Consider the following 21182-nt stretch of genomic DNA (forward strand, 5'->3'; position numbering starts at 1 on the left):
TGCGGTTATATAACTTTAGATACGAATCTGGCCATATAGATCGGCATGCAGGTGAGGATGCCCCAGGCTTCTCTCCCTGGGGCAGTCCTAATTCATACCATAAAAAAAGTCCACTGGGTCATATAGTTTGGCATGTAGGCCAGGTCACCTTGGGCTTCTCTATCTGGGGCAGCCTTAATCCACATCATTAGCACTGCTCGTCAAGCCACGCTGAGGTGGCGTCCCACATGCCACAACCAGAAGGACCTACAACTAGAATATACAACTATGTACTGGGGGGCTTTGGAGAGAAGAATAAAAAAAAAAAAGAAAAAGATTGCTAACACTTGTTAGCTCAGGTGCCAATCTCAAAAAAAAGAAGAGAAGAGATTGTAAAACATAAGCAGGCATATGAGTGTTGAGAAAGACGGATGTGAACTGCAACTAATTAGAAATACTGAAAGTGAAAACTAGTCATTGAAAAACTCAACAGTTCATGTAAATTCTTCACGGGCCACAGTCCAAGAGAGAAGGACGAACTGGAAGACAGGACTGAGGAACTCACCCAGGGAGCAGAGAGAAGACAGAAAAAGAAAAAAAGACTTTGCGGTACTTTGTTGCAGCAGCCACAGGACACTAACATGAAGGGATGGAAATGCTCCTGCCCTCTCCTCGAAACTGCTCTTGTTCCTGAATTTTCATTTGTTGGACTTTGTTCACAACAGAGTGTAGCCTGCGGTGCTGCTCCAGGACGTGGCCAAGCCTGGAATTCATCCTTCCCTTTATCCCTTGGATCTTGCTTCCCAGTCGTGAAGGACAGCTAAAGCCCCAAGCTTTGAAGTCAAACCAAGTTTGCTGCGAGCTTGAGACTCTATAAGATAACATCTAAAACAGTATCTAGCTAACTACAGGTTTCTAGAAAAAGACATGCATTCTCTGGTGATATCTCCATTTTGGTTCCTTTGCTGGCTAGACCAGTCCCACCAGCTCTGTCAGCTCCGCCTCCCTGACTCCTGAGAGTCCTGCAAAGCCGGGGCTGTCTCTCTGGCTGATGTTGGGAGAGACGCAGGTCCCTGGCCTGACGGGAGGGAATGAAAAGGGTCACAAGGGTCCTTTCTGAGGTGACATCACACGCTGACAATGCCAGCCTTCCCCCTGCCCGTGGCCTGCATGGACAGCCCGCTCCCTCCTCTGCGGGGGGAAGACCAGCTGTCCGCCGCCCAGGATGGACCGCTCTGCGCAGAGCCTCGGGCCTCCGAAGGGCCGATGCTGCGCCTACAGCCGCTCCTGCCTCCTCTTGATGGCACTTGGGAGCGCTCTGCGCCATTTCAGAGCCGGTGCCCCTCAGCCTGGGCTGGCGCCTGCGCTCAGCATCCCCATCCCCGGGAGCTGTTGACCTCCGCCCTCCTGAGGGAGGATAAGCTTGGCCTTAGGGAGGCTAAGCTCTTCTTTGGGGTCAAAGTCGCGCTCAGACCCGGCTGGAAGAGGGTGGAGAAACTCGCAGTTCTTGGGTGCCGGGGTCCCGTCCCGGCGGAGTCCAGGTTCCTGAGGGATGGACAGCGTCGGCACGATGAGTGAGGGGGAAATAAAGGGGACGTGAGACTTGGGTTGGTGTTAGCAAGTCCGACTTTACTGTGCACAAGTGTCATTTATATATTTTTCAGGATTAGTACAGAAATAGTTTTACAAATATTCTCAGAGAGATAAGGAAGTAAAAAACGAGCACAAGAATATTTATTAGCATTCTATTCTATAGAGCATAAGGTTAATGGTAGTCTTCTCCGCAATTAACTAGTGTTTGTTGTCTCTAAGCTAAAGGAGATAGGTACCTAGGCGTCTGTTGTGATTCATGGTAAAGTTAAATCAAAGAGAGAAGGTCCAGGCCTCCGGACAGGACAGCAGTCCGTCTGGTTACATCCTGGTGGAGCCATCCCTGCCTCCCTCAATCATTTACGCCATTAGTGTAGATGGTTAATGGGAACAAAAGGCGACTCCAGGGTGTCTTATCCCCAGGGCTATCTGCATTCTCAGCGGGCAGTTAAACATCTTTACTTTTTCGTGCCCTTTAGGGGGTGGAAGCATTCCTTTGTCTTTTAGATTGTAGAGCTAACAGTCCCTTAAGTACACTGCCGGAGAAAGTATCATATTGTTAGTAAAGTAAAGGGCTGAAAAGCTAAGCTAAACTATATATCTTCAAGAATAAAAAAGAGAAATAAGTATACACATAACCTTGATAGAAAGCATGCATATAATTCAGAAAATATCAGGGGTGTCGGCCGGCCATTCTTCACCGAGGGGCATCCCTGCACCCCTCGGCCCTTCTACTCATCAATTATTTATTATTTATTGCTTTTAGGAGAAAACCTCTATAACATTTTAACAGAAAGCAGAAGGTCAAGAATAATATATAGATACTTCTTGATCATCCAATTAACCAACAAACTTAGAAGGACGATGCATATATATATTTAGACAAAGAACTGGAGGGAGAAGGAAACATTAACCAGACAGAGGCCATAAACCTAATTCGACATCTTATCTGGGCAGGATTCCTTTCTGATTGCCTCAAATAGGACTGTGTGCTCCTCCAATAATTAACCGAAGAATATCTTGAAAGTTACCTGCAGGTGGTCACATTCTCTTACGATATCTAATTTTCCCAGGAGGTAGTGCCTCCCAAGCAGCCACCCAAAGGAGTGAAAACTGGAGGTTAAGAAAGGAAAAGGAATGAAGGGCAATTAGAAGCAGCACAGGTTTCAGAACTATGTGAGGGGCTGGCCAGTTATTCTTCACCAAGGGGCGACCCTGCACCCCTCGGCGTTAATCGGCTGGACCCTGTCAAACAGCCGATCAAATGATGTAGCCACGGCTCCCAGCACTTGGGACTTTCTGGGGGGGTTCTGCTCCTTGAAGCGGCTCCCTTCCCCCGCAGCGAGGCCCGGCTGCCCCCTGAAGGCCACGCCCTCCTGGCTCCTTCTTCACCCCCAGCTGCCAGACTTCATTAATCTCTGCAGCAATCGCTTGGCTGGGCCAGCACCTGCAGGGGAATTCACGGAATCCAGAAAAACCTGCTTTTTGGTTTTCGGGTTTTATTTTTAATACCATCATGGTGAGATAAACTAGGCCAATAAAGGATTTTTTCTGTATTGTAACCGTTCATCAAAGCAGACACGGGGCAGAGCATCCTCTGTAAAACCAGTCACACGGACTCTAGGCCAGTGGTAAGTGGGATTCTTGAGCTCCGCGGTGCCGGCACTAACATTTCTCAGTTGAGCCATCGAGCGCGCTGGGGAGGAGCCACGCTTGGCCCCAGGCTCTGTGCGGTGGGAGGCAAGAAGGCTTTCATTTTCTTTCTTTTTACTGAAATATGTTTGACATATAACATTGTGCAAATTTAAGGTGTACAACGTGTTGATCTGACGCATTTATGTATTATAATATGATTGCCATTGATCGCTAATTAGCACCTCCATCACGTCAAGTAATTATCCTTTCTTTTTAGTGGTTGGAATAATTAAGTTCCAGTCTCTTAACAAGTTTGATGATGAGAATACGATATTATTGTCTATATTCACTGTACTGTGCATTAGCTCTCTAGGGCTTATTTACTACTAGCTGCCAATTTTTACCCTTAAACATCTCTCCTATCCCCCTGACCCCTAGCCCCTGGTAACCAACACTTTACTCTGTTTTCACGACTTTGGCTTTTTTAGATTCCACATATAAGTGATATCGTACCGTATTTGTCCTTCTCTGTCTGACTTATCTCACTTAGCATAAGGACCATCCATGTGTCACAAATGGCAGGATGTCCTTCTTTCTCATGCTCAATAATATTCCATTGCATATACATACCACACCTTCATCCATTCATCCCGGGACGGGCACTTAGGTTGTTCCCATGTCCTGGCTGTTGTGAATAATGCTGCAATGAACATGGGAGAGCAGATGTCTCTTCACTATTCTGTTTTCATTTCCTTTGCGTATATACTCAGAAGTGGGATCACTGGATCATATGGTAGATCTATTTTTAATTTTTTGAGGAACTTACATACTATTTTCCGTAAGAATGCTTTCATTTTCTATTGTTTGTTCTATTCAAACTCAGAAGCAAACAACAAGAGCGGTCGGTGCAGGAGTGGGATGTGTCAACAGCTCACCGCACTCCTGGCCTCCTTTTGGGGTGCCTGCTGTTTTCACATCAGGAGGTAGAAGTGTCAGCAGTTAAGGCAGCCCATGGCAATTTCAAGGTCACTGTCGGCTAAGCACACAGGTGATCTAACTTTCTTCAGTCGTTGGCCAGAGCTGGGAGAGAGGAGAATGAGCCTGAGGCCACGTCCTGCGTCCTGAGGGAGACCTGGGCAGCAGTGGGAAGGAAGGCTCTAAGAAAGTGGAGCTGAATTGATGGGAGAAGGACAGGATGGGGGTGATCACACTGCAGAGGATGTGCACGTGACCTGGAGAAGTCCTAAAAGTTAAAGTATTTAAAAATAAGACGGTGCAGGAGCACTTGGAAGTTATGTTCCAAGTCTAAGGACAACCAGCTGGAATTAGCAGGAGCCTGTGGAGCAGGTGGGGTTTCCTCCATGAGGGTCCTGTAGCACGGGGCTCGGCTACCTGTTTCCCCTCCCCAACCCCCCCCCCCCCCCCCCCCACACACACACAAGAAAACGCTAAGACCAGGGCTTTCCTGGCTCTGCTCCCTGGCCCACGCCATCAGCTTCCCATTCCCCAGCAGCTTTCTCTTCTTTCTGCAAAGGACAAAGCCAGGAAGAGCTTTTCTAAACCTCCATTTTTGTTGGTTGCTTAGTTCAAGGTCAAGCATGACTATAACACAAGAGAAAAAACAGGAAGATGAAAAAACAGGGGGAACTCTTGAGGAGAGCAGACATGGTCCGGGGTCCCACCCAAGATCTTAAAGGCAGGATTGGCACCCGGAGTCCGTCTCTGTTGGCCCGATGGTGAATGGACAGCAGTGGTCCGTCTGCCCTGGGGGGAAAGGGAGAGGAGGGAAGAACCAAGGGAGAAAAGGGAGCCATGCAGACACCTCTAGGAAGATCAGCCGTCGCTGTGCTCTTCTCATTGGGAAGGGAGGTGGCTCCCTGAAATCTGAAATATTCTGAGTCCCTACCATCGCTGTTTTCCTTCTTTTCCTGTGGCATCCCTTTCTTCTTCAAGTTTCGCTTTTTATTTTTCACTGGAGAGGTGCGCCAAGTAATTTTTTAATAGAAATTGAATGAATGAAAAATAAAAGTTCAAATATTAATTTAGATGGATCAGCTACAGAAAAGAACCTGCTCCATTTCAAAGAGCCTTTCCTGGGTGCCCAGAGCTCCATCTTCCTGCCACTATTGGTCTATAGGAGTCCTTTCCTCCTGATTTATTGGCAGTCCCCAGCTCTTGGCTCTGCCCCACACAGCTTAGCTGGATCCAGCCTCAGTCCTATCACATTACAAGGCAGAGGCCGCTCAGGAACAGCCCATTGGCACCATCTACTGGACCAAGTTCTCAATCCGTTCATGAATGAGCGCGGCTCACTTTAACCATGATTTCACCCACTGCTTAGCTTCCTTTATAGACAGACACTTCTCATACTCAGTAATATACTTACATTGTTGAATGAGTGCTTACAACTATGATTATTATTTTTATAACAACTGTATTGCACTATAATTCACATACCTTACAATTCGCCCATTTAAAGTGTGCAATTCAATGGCTTTTAGTACATTCAGAATTGTACAATCATTGCCACAATCAATTTAGAACATTTGCATTGCCTGAAAAGAACTCCCCTACCCCTTAGCAGTCACTCCCGTTTCCCCCCATCTTCTCAGCCCTAGACAAACACCTGTCTACTTTTTATCTCTCAGGATTTATCTGTTCTGGACATTTCATATAAATGGACGATATGGTATGTAGTCTTTTGTGTCTGGTTTCTTTCACTTAGCATAACGTGTTTAAGGTTCATTCATGTTGTAGCATGTATGAGTACTTCATTTCTTTTTATGGCTGAGTAATATTGCGCTGTATGCATATGTTCTACATTTTGTTTATCTGATCACCCATTGATGGTCATTTGGATTATCTCCACCTTTTGGCTATTGTGAATAATGCTGCTATAAACATCCATGCATGAGTTTTTGTGTACATATGCTTTCATTTCTTTTGAGTATACACCAAGGAGTGGAACTGCTGGTTCATATGGTAATTCTGTTTAGTCTTTTGAGGACCTGCCAGACTGATTTGCAAAGTGGTTGCACCACCTGCAGTGGATGAAGGCTCCAATTGCTCCACATCCTCGCCAACACTTGTTGTTATCTGACTTTTTGATTTTAGCTCAGATTTTAATCCTAGTGGGTATGAATTCTTGTCTCGTTGTGTTTTGATGTGCATTTCCTGAGGGCTAATGATGTTGAGTATCTTTTCATGTGCTTATTGGCCATTTGTTTATTTTCTTTGGAGAAATGTCTATTCAAATCCATGACCCATTTTTAAATTGGGTTAGTTTGTATTTTATGACTGAGTTCAGTAGTTCTTTCTACTCTACACACACGTTCTCGCCTTGACTCTGTTGGTGCTGGAACTGTAGACCAAGGGAGCAAGCAGCCTAAACCTAAAATAACTCTAAAAAGTAAAGTCTATTGTTAAAATGTACAAAAGTCCAGAAGGTAGAGCTGGTTTGGAAGAAGATAATTAGCTTAGTTCTGAAACTGGAAATCTTAACCTCTTCTGGACCCAGCCTGGAGCCCACCATGGGGCTGGAGGGGTGATGGGGAAGGGGTCACACACAGGGAGAGGGAACAGGGAGGAGAATGGGGTCTTGGCAGGTCCCACAGTTATAGGTGAGGGAAGGGAGAGACCCATCAGGGACAGAAGCAGAGAGCCCAGAGAAGTGGGAGGGAAAAGTGAGAGCCAGGGCCATGGGTTTCCCAGGTGGAGAGTGTGGCCAACAGCGTCTAAATGACCATCAGTCCTTTGTTGTTACCTTTGGGGTGAGGGAAAATCCCCTTTCTTCTCTTCTTGTGTTCTTATGGCTGGACTAGTAATAAAATTGACACAAGACCAGATTAACAGGAGAAAAACCCAGTTTAATATGTACATATTGGAGACCATAAAGAAATGATGCTTGGAGAGGGAACAAAGCAGGCAGCATATATATCTTGAACACAAAGAAACATAAATTTGTGAAGAATTGACTGGACAAAGAAAGTTAGGTTTAGGGTACGTAAATAGTGAGGAATTTAAGCAGAGTTTAGGCTGAGGTAGGAAACTAACAAGGTTTGTTTATGCAGCTTCTTGCCCCGAATCCCCAGCTCTGCTGAGAAGGATGCAGGAGAGCACCTGTCACACAGGAGGTAGATTTCCTGCTTTCAGGGGAACAGAGACAGGAGGGTCAGAATGCCCTTTCTGCTTCTCAAGTAACTTTAGTTCAAAATAATCAATATGCAATTGTGGGATATTTGGGGTTGGCCTGCCCTGGGCCCCAACATTATTATCCCAGCATGGCTTATAGTTTCTGTGTAAAGTACTCTGACTTCAGGAGCTGATGGAAACAAATCCCACAGTACCACACAGGACTTTAAACAGCCCCTGCAAAGTAGGTTTTTTTCTAATAAAGTGGTTAATCACACATAGAAGTTTTGTTTTTTTAGTTGTCTCACGCTTCTCTCTCTTACAAATATTGCCCTTCACACCTGGGCTGTAGAGCACTGACCTCCTTTTACAGGAAGTGAGCCAATCGGAAAGATTGCCTCGTAGGAAAAACTGAAGTAGATGGTTTAAACACAAGCTTGTTAACTTGGTTTCTGTCTTGTTGAAATTCTTTAGCATTGCAAATGAAGCATTTGGGTAAAGATGTAGCAAGAAATATACTCCCCATTCTAGTACCTTTTGTTATTTGAGTCCAAATGACTGGAAGCAGCTGTGTTGGGTAACATACTTCCTTTAAGTGTTTGAAGGGTCGAAAGTCCAAAACCTGGGACAGCATTTATTTATTTTAAACCATCCCTCCTCTGTTGCCCGCTCACAGGCATCGTCTCTCCTTGTTTTCCTGCTGCTACTTGAGAGAGGCATGTTCTCTCCGTCCTCACCGCCCGCCCGGCTGTTAGAGAAGGTCATCCAATACATCGATCTCCATCAGGATGAATTTGTCCAGGTAGGAAAAACTAGACACAAAGAGTGCTCGCATGATATGCCCTTTGGGTATCTGGGTGAATGGTTATTTGCTGGGAGATGTGGATTTTTATTTTATTTTATTTTTTTTGGTGAGGGAGATTGGCTCTGAGCTAACATCTGTTGCCGATCTTCCTCTTTTTGCTTGAGGGAGATTGTCTCTGGGCTAACATCTGTGCCAATCTTCCTCTGTTTTTGTATGTGGAGCACCATCACAGCATGGCTTGATGAGTGGTATGTAGGTGCACACCCGGATCCAGACCTGCCAACCCCTGTCACTGAAGTGGAGTGCGTGTACTTCAATACCACGCCACTGGGCTGGCCCCCTGAGTGATGTGGAATTTTTTTCCCTGACAACTTAATTCCACTTAAAATGCCTGTGAATCCTCATTGAATTTAAATAACCAATATTCATTAGGTTTAGGTAAGAGATCCCTCCCAGCCGTTCCTCCTAAAAATGGCATTCCCAGCTCCTTGGATCTAGGCCTGTCCGTTTAGTGATGACCAGCAAACTCCACTGAGCTCAGGTTCACTCTGGACCATCATCAGACAGCCCATCCTCCCCTTTAGAGGGCTTGCTGATGTCCTCTCCACCTTCAACACCTGCCTGAAACTCATCCTCCCCAGGACACATCCCAGGCTAATTCCACTGGACTACAGCTGCTTTAGGTCCAGACAGAGCTCTGCCAAGTTCAACGTCAAAGCTCTTTGTTTTGTAGTCCATGTGCAATACACAATTTATCTCCTCCTGTATAACCTCTGCTTCATTCCTAACTCACCACGTGGTGTGGGCATATATAGAGAGAGGGAGGGCAAGGAGCCAGAGGAGAGGGGAGCGGTGGGGCAGGAGAAGGCTGTCTCCTCCTCCTCACCTGCAAGACCCTCTCCTCCTTCTCTGGCTCTCTTGTCCCCTCCCTCGCCCGCACACCTGGCCCACTACAGCCCAGAAACTCCCTGGAGTCTCACTGGACTTTGTACCCTGAGCCCCACACCATGTCTGGTTCATGACGTGTGTTCAATATACGTTTCTTGGATCAGCCAACCAATGTTAGGAGTATTATTGGGCAAACGATTAGATGTGAAACCCTCATGTTTCATGCTAAAACATAAAGCTGAACGACCAGGCCTCTGTTCCTAAGCTTGACCTTCATGCAATCCTCACTCCTGTGGGTTTATTAATTTGGCATAAATGCCTATTGGGTTTTCAAAATCTGAGCGGGGTTTCCGTGTTGCTGGAATTAGAGGGGAGAGGAACAGCATGTGTGGGAGCATGCGCCCATTTGGGTCTTTCAGCCAAAACTCTTCTCTTCTCTTTGCAACTTCCTCAAATATACCATCAAATGTAAGGATAACTTGGCAGCATCTGCTCTATAAATTCTAGTTAAAAAATGTAAAACACAATATTCCTTAAGGTGAAATAACTTTCTTTATGATAAAGTAAAAGCATTACATCCAGAATAGAGAGTAAACTAAAATAAGTTAGGGAGTTCAAGATCAGTCATCCAAAATATGAGTGGTTTTTAATAAAAACTATGGCTATCCCAGTATGAGCAACTCAGTGCTGATACTGGACTGTGAATTATTTTTCTGCATAACTCAACGTTAGCTGGTGTTATTGAGTGCCCACTCAGGGCTGGGCACTGAGCTGTATTTTCTGTGCACTGTATCTTATTTAATCCTCACTGAAAGGAAATTTGTTTTCTTCCACTACTCCACTCACATCTGTGACCAGATGTGTGTGTTTTTGTACAAGAAGCAATTCTCCAATTCTCTGCGACACCAACTGGGTGTCCTACAGTTTGACTCACTTCTGACACGATCTACCTGGAGTTAGCCTCACCCTCGCCCCCCTCCCCCCCCCACCGCTGACTCTAAGCGCCAGTCTCAAGTATGAGGTCTCCAGGTTCCCTGCACTTCTCTCTGACTTGGCTACCAGTTGGGGATCCCCACGACCCTGTCCTCAGGTTCAATCATCTGCTAGAACAGCTCCAGAACTTAGGGAGACATTTACCTTACCTTTACTGGTTTATCATATACTAAAAGACATGATAAAGGACACAGACGAACAGCCAGATGAAGGGGTGTATTGAGGACCGGAAAGGTCCCCAGCACAGGAGCTTCTGTCCCCGTGGGGTTGGGGCACACCACCCTCCCGGCACCTGGAGGTGTTCACCTACCTGGAACGCCGCACTTTAGGGATGTTTATGCAAGCTTTATCACGTTGGCATGATAAATTATTGACTCACTCCCCAGCCCCTCCCCCTCCCCTGAGGATGTGGGCTGGGGTTGAAAGTTCCCAGCTTATAATCACGCTTGGTCTTCCTGGTGACAGCCCCTATCCAGGGACCACCAGCATTCCCTCATTAGAACAAGAGATGCTCCGATCACCCAGATAATTCCAAGCGCATGAGGAGCTCTGGGTTAGGAACTCGAGGCAGAGACCAAATCCTGGAACAAAAGATGCTCCCAGCACCTTTATCGCCTAGGAAATTACAAAGGTTTTAGGAGCGCTGGCCAAGAGCCCAGAACAAAGGCCAAGATACATATTTCTCATTGCATCACCATGTCACACTCACTGTAACCTGCAGTTAGGGAGCATTGCTCCTCAGACAGATGAGGAAGCTGAGGCTAGGAGAGTTCCAGGAAGGTACTCAGTCACCGACTATAGAGGGCGGAACCAAGGCTGCCTGCCTGCACCACCCTGTGCTGAGTGCCGGGGTACTCTGCCCGTGGATCCTAAACGCAAAGGGTGCTCAGGAGGAGCCCTGCAGCCCAGCTGAGGCCACCAGGGGGTTGAATGAGAGTGACCCCTGAGGGCCAGAGGCCTCCAGGGGCACTTGTGGGAAGCCCAGAATTCTGGAGCGGGTGTGGCCGGCCAGCTGCTCTCGGTTCCTAGTAACTAGAAACAGTGAGTCGGGGCCTGCCCTTCTCTGCCACCCTGGAGGACCCAGGAGGCAGCAGCCAGGGTTTTAGGAAGGCACCCTCCAGCCCAGCGCGTCCTGCCTCATCTTCTTTATTAACCAGAGGTCTCTGGCCTCTGTTCTTGATTGAACCTCCAGCTTCTTGTGAGTGTCGCGTGTTGCCAGCTCAGTCTTCAGGACAAACAGAGAGCGCTGGGGGTGTGGGGCCTCCTGCCCTTGAGAACCGGCACCGGGAAGAGAGCCTCACCCCGAGTAGACCTGGATGACCCCCTCATGCTGATCACCTCGTCGCCTTTCCTCACAGACGCTGAAGGAGTGGGTGGCCGTTGAGAGCGACTCCATCCAGCCTGTGCCTCGCCTCAGACAGGAGCTCTTCCGAATGATGGCCCTGGCTGCAGACAAGCTCCGGCGCCTGGGAGCCAGCGTGGACTCCGTGGACGGGGGCTCTCAGCAGGTGCTGGGTGGCCCCCTCCCACCTACGAGCTGCCACTCCCTGTACATGGGCCATACCTTCCCTTGGTGGGGCCAAGATGGGGACTTACCCTGATCCTCAACAAAAAAGCCCCACAATCTCAATTCCCAGTAAGGATGAAAAATTCCACCTGGTGCCAAATGAGACGATTTTACTGATTCCTCATCATGTCAGGATCGGGGGTGGGGGGCAAGTGGAGGAGAGGAGCGGAGGTCAGCTTATTACAGAGAGGCCCCCATACTATTCACAACCTGCTCGTAAGGTTCAAATTTATCCCAAACTGTCCTTCCCTTTAAATTCAAATGCGTCTTCCTGAAAGGCCATCCGTATGTAGAGCTGCGATCCTTTATCAGAGTCATTGCTACTACTGCCACGCAATCACAAACGGCCGTCTTAGACCCACGTGCCCCATGCCGCCAGCTTTAGTCCAGACAAGGCTCTAAGTGGTCTGTTTTCCAGAACCATGTCCACCTAATTCAAGCTAGCTGAGTCTGAGTTTGGATTGGAGAGATTTTCAATTAAGTATACTATTTGTCAGTGTCTCTGAGGGAGTACTTACTTTTAATTGTTTGATGTTTTAACGAAAAGTGTCTCAAGGTACCCATTTTAGAGCTGGAAAAAGTGATGATTGGAAGAATTACATGGGCTCTACGAGGACCCAGGGGTAGAAACAGGACTCCTAATGTCGTGTCTTTGGATTTTCTGGAAGAGCCAAATCTTGTTTTCTTTTTTAATGTGGTCCATTTTCCATCTGCAGCTGCCCAATGGTCAGACTCTCCCGATCCCTCCCATCATCCTAGCCGAACTGGGGAATGATCCGAAGAAACCCACTGTGTGCTTCTACGGCCACCTGGACGTGCAGCCTGCTAGAAGGGAAGATGGGTGGCTCACGGACCCTTACACGCTGACGGAGGTGGACGGTATGTGACCACCAGTGCTGCGTTCCCCCATGGATAAGGGATTGCTTACAGGCTTAAGAATTTAAGATGTGACTCCTGTCTCCAGCTGCAGGCCCTCCCCCGTTGTTAAGAAGGAGCAGAATGCTGCTCTCATTGTCTGTAGTCTCATAGTTGGTCCAATGAGGCTGATTTTCTTTCATTTGTGGAGGAAACTATGAAACTTTGTGCCCCTAGGGGGACTAGCTCCCCATGATGGGAGTTCTTGGGTTGTGAGGAAAATAGTTGTCTAGGTCACACATTTTCCTTTTTAAATATACCAAATGTAATTATGTTTTATAAAGAAAAGAAGAAGAAAGGTTAGTGGAGATAGACACACACTCTTTTTTCATTCTTCTTCCGATCGTAAAGTCTCAAAGTGAGAGCCTATGTTGCGTGACATTCCACAGCAAATCCTCAGGTCCTTTTCAATGAACTTGGATGAAATAACTAATTACTATTAAGGCCAAGGGGATTTGTATATTTCCAATTAGCTTACATTCTCTGACTAGGTGATGACCCTACTATCTGTACATAAGAAATCATGCTTTGAGATTTCAGAGCAAGATTCGTACCTGGAAAAATAGAAAGCACTGTTAAAATGATTACTTGTAAAACTACCTCTGTTCTTAGCCCACTCAAGTTGGCAGAGGTGTCTGTGCTTTTTTGAAAATTCTTCCCCCATTTTTAAAGGAAAACTTTACGGACGAGGAGCAACAGACAACAAAGGCCCCGTTTTAGCATGGATTAATGCTGTGAGCGCATTCAGAGCCATGGAAGAGGTGGGTGACCAGCTGTGTTTGGGAGAGAGGATGGGGATGATGATGATGGCGACATGATGAGGATGAGGGTGATGAGGATGAGGAGGGTGATAAAGGCAGTGTGCTTTGAGCTACTCACTGTGCTCTGCGCTTTAAACTGCATGTGTCCTTTCCTCTTCCTACAATCCTTGGAGGTGTGTATTACAATCACACCCACTTTACAGATGAAGAGAGTGAGCCTGGGGAAGGTTAGGGAGCTTGTGCAAAGCCACCCAGCTGGTCTGAGCCTGCACTGTTGACCACAATGGAAAAGGAAACACAACAAAAAACATGGTGAGCTAAATTACTATCTGCTGGGACTTGTCTTTTTTCTCCTTATCTTATCTTGTCTTTTTTTACCTTTATCTTACCTTAGCTTGTCTTTTTTTTTATCTTCTCCTCTTTCTTATCACAAAGTATAGTTTTATTAATAGAAACAGGCATACACTTTAAAAAAATATTGCTACTTTGCAAATTATCAACATAGAAATCTCTGGTTATGTGACATTCTGTCTGAATCCTTAAATCTCTTTCCATTCTTGTGGAAAGTAGTTTCAAGAGAAGTCCAGATAAGGGTTCTGGAAGAAAGGTGGGGCTGCAGCTCTGAGCAGGAGGGCTCCTCTTCAGGCCACCAGAGGCCAGGACTGGTGGACCGGGTATGCATCTTTGACTGTCTGGTGTGATGCTCTCACAGGATGGTTTCGTCTCACACCATTCTTTTCTCTTCTACTAATCAATGTGCTTAGACTCCAAACAGAGGATTCAATCTAGCTGTGTGGCTACAGGCAGGAGAATTGATCTCTCTCGGCCTCAGATTCTGTTCTGTAAAAATGAGGGTGTTGATTTGGGTGGCCGGCTTTCTGACACTGGTTTTATTTGATGATGTACTTCCATTTTACGCAGAAATGGCCCATCTCGTTAGTGAACTTGAGATGGGGAGAGCCTGGCTGTTGGCTCCTAGCCCCTGTTCTTACTTCCAGCTCTGGGGAAGTTGGAAAACTCCCACACTGTGGCTGGGCCAGCTCCGAGTTCAGGGAAACTTCCGAGGAGAGGAGGCAGCTCCAGGGCTGGAGATGGTGGGAGGAGTCATTGGAAATGGCCAAGGAAATGGGAGAGGGAAGAGGAAGAAGGAGAGGCACAATCATTATACCCTGACTCCCAAAGCACTTCCCAAGCAAAGCCAACCCGTTAGCCTCTCCTGCATGTTAAGTTCAGGAAACATGCTCAGAGGACCTACTGTGCGCCAGGTACTACAAGAGGTCATGGGGCTGGAGGCACAGGTCTCTGTGGTCCTGGCCTTGAGGACTCTCCTCTTGTTCCCCTGCTCACCCTGGACCTGTTTCACAGCCCTAGGGTCTCCTGAAGCACACTGAGAGGGCCTCAGCTTTCTAGAAAGTTCCTCAGGGCCCTTTGAGCCAAAGTCTCTCTTCTACTCAGACCCAACCTTTGAGGTGTCCATTGTTGAATGTTCCTTGCCGTGCAGTTTGTAATGGGAAGTCTGACATCTGCAACTTTTAGGTCATAGGATTGACATTTTACACAAACTTCCAGAAGCAGCTAATATAAACATTGTCCAATGTGGTATTATAATAACAAGGAGGCTCGTGTTGGCTTTGTGGGTGCTGGGACATGCACAGGAATTAGACAGGGCCAGTTCCAGGCTGGGCTCCACAAAGGATTAGCTGTGTGACTTGGGGTGCAGACAGATTTTGTGGGCTTGCTCTGCCACCTTTCCTTTATCTTGCTCGCATGGCTTAATTGAATTAAGCATTTTTGAACACTGGAAATTTAAGAAGGAAATGGGTCCCCTTTGTTCGGTTCAAGGACACCATCACAGAGCAAGCCCTTTGCCCACTGTCCCGGCTGCTGGCCCCAGCAGAGGCTCTGGGAGCAGCACACCTCTTCCAGGATGGAGGAAGTTCAAGGTTGGGGTTCGGCTGTGCCCGTCTCCACCTTGCCCGTTCTGGTGAGGACTAGGGGAGTAGGCATCAATCTCTGGGTGCTGTCGCCACAGGATAAACACAACACCGGGTAGAGCAGCCCAGCTCACGCCCAGAGCGTAATTCCATCTCTGAGGGTGCCTCTCCCAAACCCTGGCCCTCAGAGCCGGTCCTGGCTGCAGTCTGTTCTCCTGGAGGCGATTTCCTCAGAGGCCGGGGGCTGCTCTTTCATCAGTTTGTTTGCTCCTGAGACATAAGCAGAAGAGATGAGATTTAACTGTGCTCACTCAACTGCTTTATCTTATCGAGAAAGACAGGCTCAATAAATCAGAGCATTTTCCGGCTGGGTCTGTTGACCACTCCAAAGTCCTCTTCTCATTGCTGATGCTCGCTCTAAATAAGCCCTGAGCACTGAATGTGGCCTTGGTTTTTCTCTCTCTCTTTCTTTGATTCTCTCTCTCCACTTTCTTTCTTTCTCTCCTTCCTTCTTTCCCTCCCTCTCTCTCTCCCTCCCTTTTCTCTCTTTTTCCTTGTTTCTAAGGGGAGAAAAAGAGATGTTTAAAAGAAAGTTCCTACATAAAGGCCAAAATCTGCTTTGCTTTTTTCAATTTTCACCTCTGAAACTTACATAATCACGTACAAAACCTAAGAAATATTTTCTGCCCTTGGACAAGTCGGTTAATCTCTGAGCCTCATGTTCCACATCTGTGAGCTAGGAATGATGAAGCTTCTGGGCTTCAATGAAGCAACAGATGTGAAGGTGCTCCAGCGCCCGCGCGAGCCAGGCCACCACGACTGCTGGCTTCTTCCTTCCTGTGCCTCCTGCCCTTCCATCCTGTCTTTCTGTCTCCATTACAGAGCACTTCATGTACATCACCCCACTGGATTACTTTAGCCCGAGGCAGAGCAATGTTAATAACCATATTGCATGGATAGAGACGTGAGCTGCTGAAAGGTTAAATGACTTTTCCCAGGTCCCTTGGGCATCAAGGAACAGGGCAGAGACCAAAACCCAGGCCTGGCTACTGGCCCATCCTCCTCCTCCTCCACTTAATAGCTATTGACTTGTATTTTATTAATCACATTTTGCCAGAAAATTCTTAGCTTTCCAATTACTTCTCAGCAATTGTTTTCTAGTTAAATGTTAATAAGAGTTTTCAAATATCAGGGTTTTCAGAACTTTAGCTTAACTTCCTAAGACACGTAGAAATGTATGCAAGGGATACACTTCAACAAATCATTATCCCCAAATGCCCTTAACCAGCTGAATGACCGAAGGTCACTTGTTTTTCATAGATAATCCTCCACTCATCCTGCCTTTGTTAATCTTTGGCGAGTCAGTCCCACTCAGTAGAACTAATTAGCATGTTTGTGCTGTCGTTGGTCTGCACAGAATCACTTTTAGAGCCTCCTGCTATGTCTTATGCTCCAGGGAAAGACTCTGACCTCTCCTCTTCATGTGGCTCTCAAAGATATGAAGTTATAAATTATAAAGATACAAAAAGATCAAAACCAAATGGGGGAAAAAGCACATTGTAAAAATTTTAAAGGAGCTATTCCGTGCTCTGATATTAACTAGAGAAAAACTCTAGTTCCATTTTGCTACAAGATCAAAGCCTTTGAATGAGTCAAAAGGCAGATTGAACCCACAGCTGAAAAATAACAGATACTTGAAATAAAAATTATCCTGAGGCTTAAACATTAGACAGTCTTTCAAAGGCAAGAGTTCTCATTTATCATGCTCAGAATTATGAGGACAGAAAAGAGATTTGTAATTGAGTAACCTTTCTGGAAAAATCCCTTTCTGGGAGAAGGAGGAAAGCGAGTCTGTCTGGGCTGGCCCAGCACAGCTCTGCAGTGTGGCTGGTGCTTTCCTTTAGGAATTCCTTCCCCAAATTCTTTATCATCAACATCAAATTGATGGGTCATGCGAGAGTGTACACACTGGGCATTGTCTTGAATTCTCTGTCCCAATCTTAGTTAAAATTCCTGTGTTGTAAACAGAACTATTGGGGATGTAAACAACCCATACACTGAATGTATATAATAACAGAATGTATTTATGTTACATCCAAACTAATCCTGGGCCTTAAAAGGTGAAGGGGCAAGTTGTGCAGTTTTTTGACAGAATGGTTTGTCCCATTGTTAATTTGTTAATTCAGGATCTCCCCGTGAATATCAAATTCATCATTGAAGGGATGGAAGAAGCAGGTTCTGTCGCTCTGGAGGAGCTTGTCAGAAGAGAAAAGGACCGGTTCTTCTCCAGTGTAGACTACGTGGTAATTTCAGATAATCTGTGGATCAGCCGGAGGAAGCCAGCGCTCACCTGTGGAACACGAGGGAACAGCTACTTCACTGTGGAGGTATTTGCAAACGACGGTGGCGCACAGGGAGGAATCCACTCAGGGACCTTGGTGGGGAAGAGAGAAGGCTCTTGCGAGAGCAGAGTTGGGACCCTGACCTGGATGTGCGGCCCGGGGGATCACGGAGGTCTTGGGACTGGGGCGATCATGAAGACTCCCAAGCTGAGGGTGGATGTGCTTTGCAGTTTTCTGGAGAAAGGATTCAGAGGGGTTTGTGACTCACAGACCAAAAGGTTTAGGAACTACGGTTGTGGGATTTGGAGGCAGGAGCAGCAGCCCCGGGAGCTAAGCTAAGGATGCCACCTAAGCAGGTGATGGGGATGCTGTGACAGGAATATTACCTGCTCCGCAGTGCCTGCCTGCCGCATCTTGGATGGAAAGAGAAGCTTTGCTGGCCTTGCCGAGGCCTGCGTCTGTACTCTGACTCACACGATGGACAGGCTTGTGAAGGCACCTCAACCTCTGAGCCTCAGTTTCCCTACCTATAAAGTGGGCACAATAACCATCCCCCCCAGGTTTGTTGTGACCACTAGGTGCAACATCCAGTTCACATTTGACACCTAGTCTGTTTCCTTCTCCTTTTCTATGAATACAGACAGCCTGTGATGGAGCATACTGTTTAGAATCAGAAAGTCCCTCCCTGGCAACCATGAGTTATTTTAGCCACTTTAGTCTGTCTTCACGTATAGCAATGTGTGTGCTAATGATACGTACCTGATCCAACCCCGGCTGTCATGAGAAGGAGGTGGTATAGCAAAGATGACACACTCATGCATTCTTGTGGATTTGAGAATGAGTGTGTGCTTCCTATTCGCTAGACATAATGATGCTGAGTGCCAGAGGATACAGGACTGAATAAAACAGCACCTGCCCTCAAGGAGTTTACTGCCAGGAGATACAGATACTTCAAGAGATGATGTGGGAGTGGAAGGGAAGAGGAAGCCGCATGGTCCTTGTAGAAATCTCGCTCAAGAAACTTGGCTGTGAAAAGAAGGAGCGAGCTGGGATAGCAGCTCAAGGGAGCATAGACTCAGAGAGCCTTAAGAGACAGTAGAAAACCTCCTAGGGAGAGGGGGCATTCGTGAGAACAGAGGCCCTGAGGAGGTCGGAGGGGTGAGAGCTGAGACAGGTGAGGGAGCTCCCCTCTTGTGCAAGGGTATCAGGTGGTTGCAGCTGCAAGATGGAGTTAGAGAGGTGAAAGTTGTGGAACATCTCCCCTGTTATTGGCCTCTATTTTTTCTCTTGAGAAGGAAGGAAGCTAATCTGCGGAGAAGTGATTGCTTGAAGTGGTCTCTCTGCGTACCAGGTGGTATCCCTAATGGTCTCTCTGGGGATCAGAGAATAGACTGGAGCATGAAGATGTGTCAGCAGGATGAGGGGTATAGAGTCATGTGTCTGTGCAGTTGGGTAATTTTTGCAGCTGTACTCAGTGGCCATGGATGGAGAAGGTCCAAGTGGCAGGATCCATCCAGGGTTGAGGTAATTCCAGGTGGTGTGATGGAGGAAGCAGGGAAAAGCAAATCATGACGTTGAGGACAGAAAGGTTGAAGTGATGAACAGTGGCATTTAGTTTGAATGGGGGAAAAAAGAAAGACAGGAAGATGACAGGTGGGGAAGTCTTGGAGGGATCAAGGGATTGGACATTTTGCTGAGACCAACAGCAGGCAGAGTGCAGGCGAGTGACAAGGGAGCTGGGAGGAGAGAAGTTGTGACCAGAAGTTGGAATAAGGGTTTAAGATTTTGGAGGTGGGGCTCTGCAAACTGTGAAGTGCTTAGTTAGTATTACTGCCTAATGAAATAAAGTGACTACATGAAAGATTCCCCTGGCGGGACTTTAAAGCTAGATGGGAGCAGAGCAGGAATGACAAGAGGGAATGAGCCAAAGAGACAATTTAAAAATAACTCATTAGGAATTGGTAATGGATTGGATATGATGTGCATAGAAGACATCAAACATCACCTTAAGGTGATAGATTTACAGGACTGCGGTCTGTCCTTGTTTTGGAGTTGGGGAAGCTGGTAGAGAGTAAATTGTAGAAGATGTGAAGTTCACTTCTAGACCTACCACATTTCAAAAACTGGGAGCACACCAAAGTATCTTGCACCATAAGCAACCAAAATTTTAGGTCTACTGGGTGGGTAAAAGGTCATATCTACAGAGATGAACATTTAAGAGTACGGAATTAGTAAATGAAGACATGTGAGTTCTCGAAGCTCTGTACATAGAGAAAGAATGATCCAAGGATTAAGCTGCAGGAATGGGAGACAGAAAAGAAGTTATTAGAGGAGACATAAATAGAATTGTCCTGCAGGCAAGAAGAGAAAAAAGGGGAGAAGCTTTCTCAGAAACCACAGGAAGAGAATTTTTCTGGAAGAAGGTGTGAGCAACAGATGGGGTGAAAACAAGAGGAAGCTTACTCTATAAACATCAATAATCTGGCCAAGGAGGGCTGGTGATCTTGGAGAAGAGCGTGTTAGTGGAATAGTTGGGGGCTGAAGTCAGTTTCAGGGGATTCAGTGGGAAGTGAAGACATGGGAGGGGTAGATGCTCCAAGTCGTGTGACAGAAATACAAGAAGTGACGATATCAGGTCACCCACCTGAGTCCTGAGGGACACCACGTGAAAGCTATCGCTCAAGCAACCACTTGGTAAGCAGCTGTCTTCTCTTTTACCTTTCTCACAGGTGAAATGCAGAGATCAAGATTTTCATTCGGGAACCTTTGGTGGTATCCTTAATGAACCAATGGCTGATTTGATTGCTCTTCTCGGTAATGTCGTATTTCATTTCACTTTTTAAGCACCAAGGAATCTACAAAATACAGTTCTGTTTGACTCAGTGTCTCTCCTCCCTTGGTTTCTGAACCAGCTCTGAATAAGTATGGAGTAGAAGAAAAACGGAGTTCTTAACTTTACCGCCTTTGGCTAGATGTTCCTCGGGCTCGTTAAGCCCACGTTATTTCTTCTCATGGACTGAAACTCTCCCTCAACTCACCTCCTTTTCTTTTAGTGGACCTTGCGACACATCCAGCCACACTCAAGAACCATAGCATAGAGACCCTTCTGCAGAAGCATCCAGAGATGGTGCCAAAGAATATCAACGGCACGTGGCTTCGTTTTTGCAGGTTGCTGTGGCCCCAAGTGGCCCAGAGCCTCCAGTGAGTTCGCTTCTTGCCCCCTGCTCCTGGCTTCCTGTAGAGTGCCTGGTGTGTACAGGCAGCAGTTACGTGTGTGTGTGAGTGTGTGAGAGTGTGTGTTTCCAGAGAGCCAAGTGCCCGCCTTGATTCACCCTGTCGCTCTCGCCTAGGTCAGGACTGCCCAGCACCCGGGGGGCTCCTGGGATTGAAGGAAGCTTCATTTTCAGCGCCTCACCTGCAGGAGGCCCTTCCGCAGTCCTGGCAGGGACACTGAACTTTTGTATTCATAATTTTGGTGTTCTTTTTTAAAAAGAGCTTCTCAGGTTACATGAGCTTCAGACTCCACAACACTTGGCTCTGTCTCACCTGGCACCAAGGGCACTTTTATGCAAATTTTACAGTGTGCCTCTTTTGGGCAAACTGCCCATAAGCATGCCCTCTATGGGATCAATCAGTAAAAGT

The 21182-nt window shown here is 46.8% G+C and overlaps 1 protein-coding gene across 2 annotated transcripts in view; it reads left to right on the forward strand.

Annotated features, from left to right (window-relative positions):
* Positions 1 to 2665: 2665 nt before the first annotated feature.
* Positions 2666 to 21182, forward strand: part of CNDP1 (carnosine dipeptidase 1) — a 28842-nt gene continuing 10325 nt past the window's right edge. The window contains exons 1-7 of one of the 2 annotated variants that reach the window (XM_014727869.3): positions 2666 to 3200; positions 8012 to 8137; positions 11380 to 11529; positions 12305 to 12467; positions 13176 to 13264; positions 17385 to 17585; positions 20270 to 20354. In XM_014727869.3, the coding sequence (XP_014583355.2) occupies positions 8054 to 8137; positions 11380 to 11529; positions 12305 to 12467; positions 13176 to 13264; positions 17385 to 17585; positions 20270 to 20354 (772 nt within the window). In that variant the 5' untranslated portion in view covers positions 2666 to 3200; positions 8012 to 8053. Of the gene's footprint in view, positions 3201 to 7779; positions 7913 to 8011; positions 8138 to 11379; positions 11530 to 12304; positions 12468 to 13175; positions 13265 to 17384; positions 17586 to 20269; positions 20355 to 21182 lie in introns of those variants that run through there. The other variant, XM_023647990.2, reaches the window with a different exon arrangement.

This window comes from Equus caballus, chromosome 8 (assembly GCF_041296265.1).
Source record: "Equus caballus isolate H_3958 breed thoroughbred chromosome 8, TB-T2T, whole genome shotgun sequence".
Lineage (NCBI taxonomy): Eukaryota > Metazoa > Chordata > Mammalia > Perissodactyla > Equidae > Equus > Equus caballus.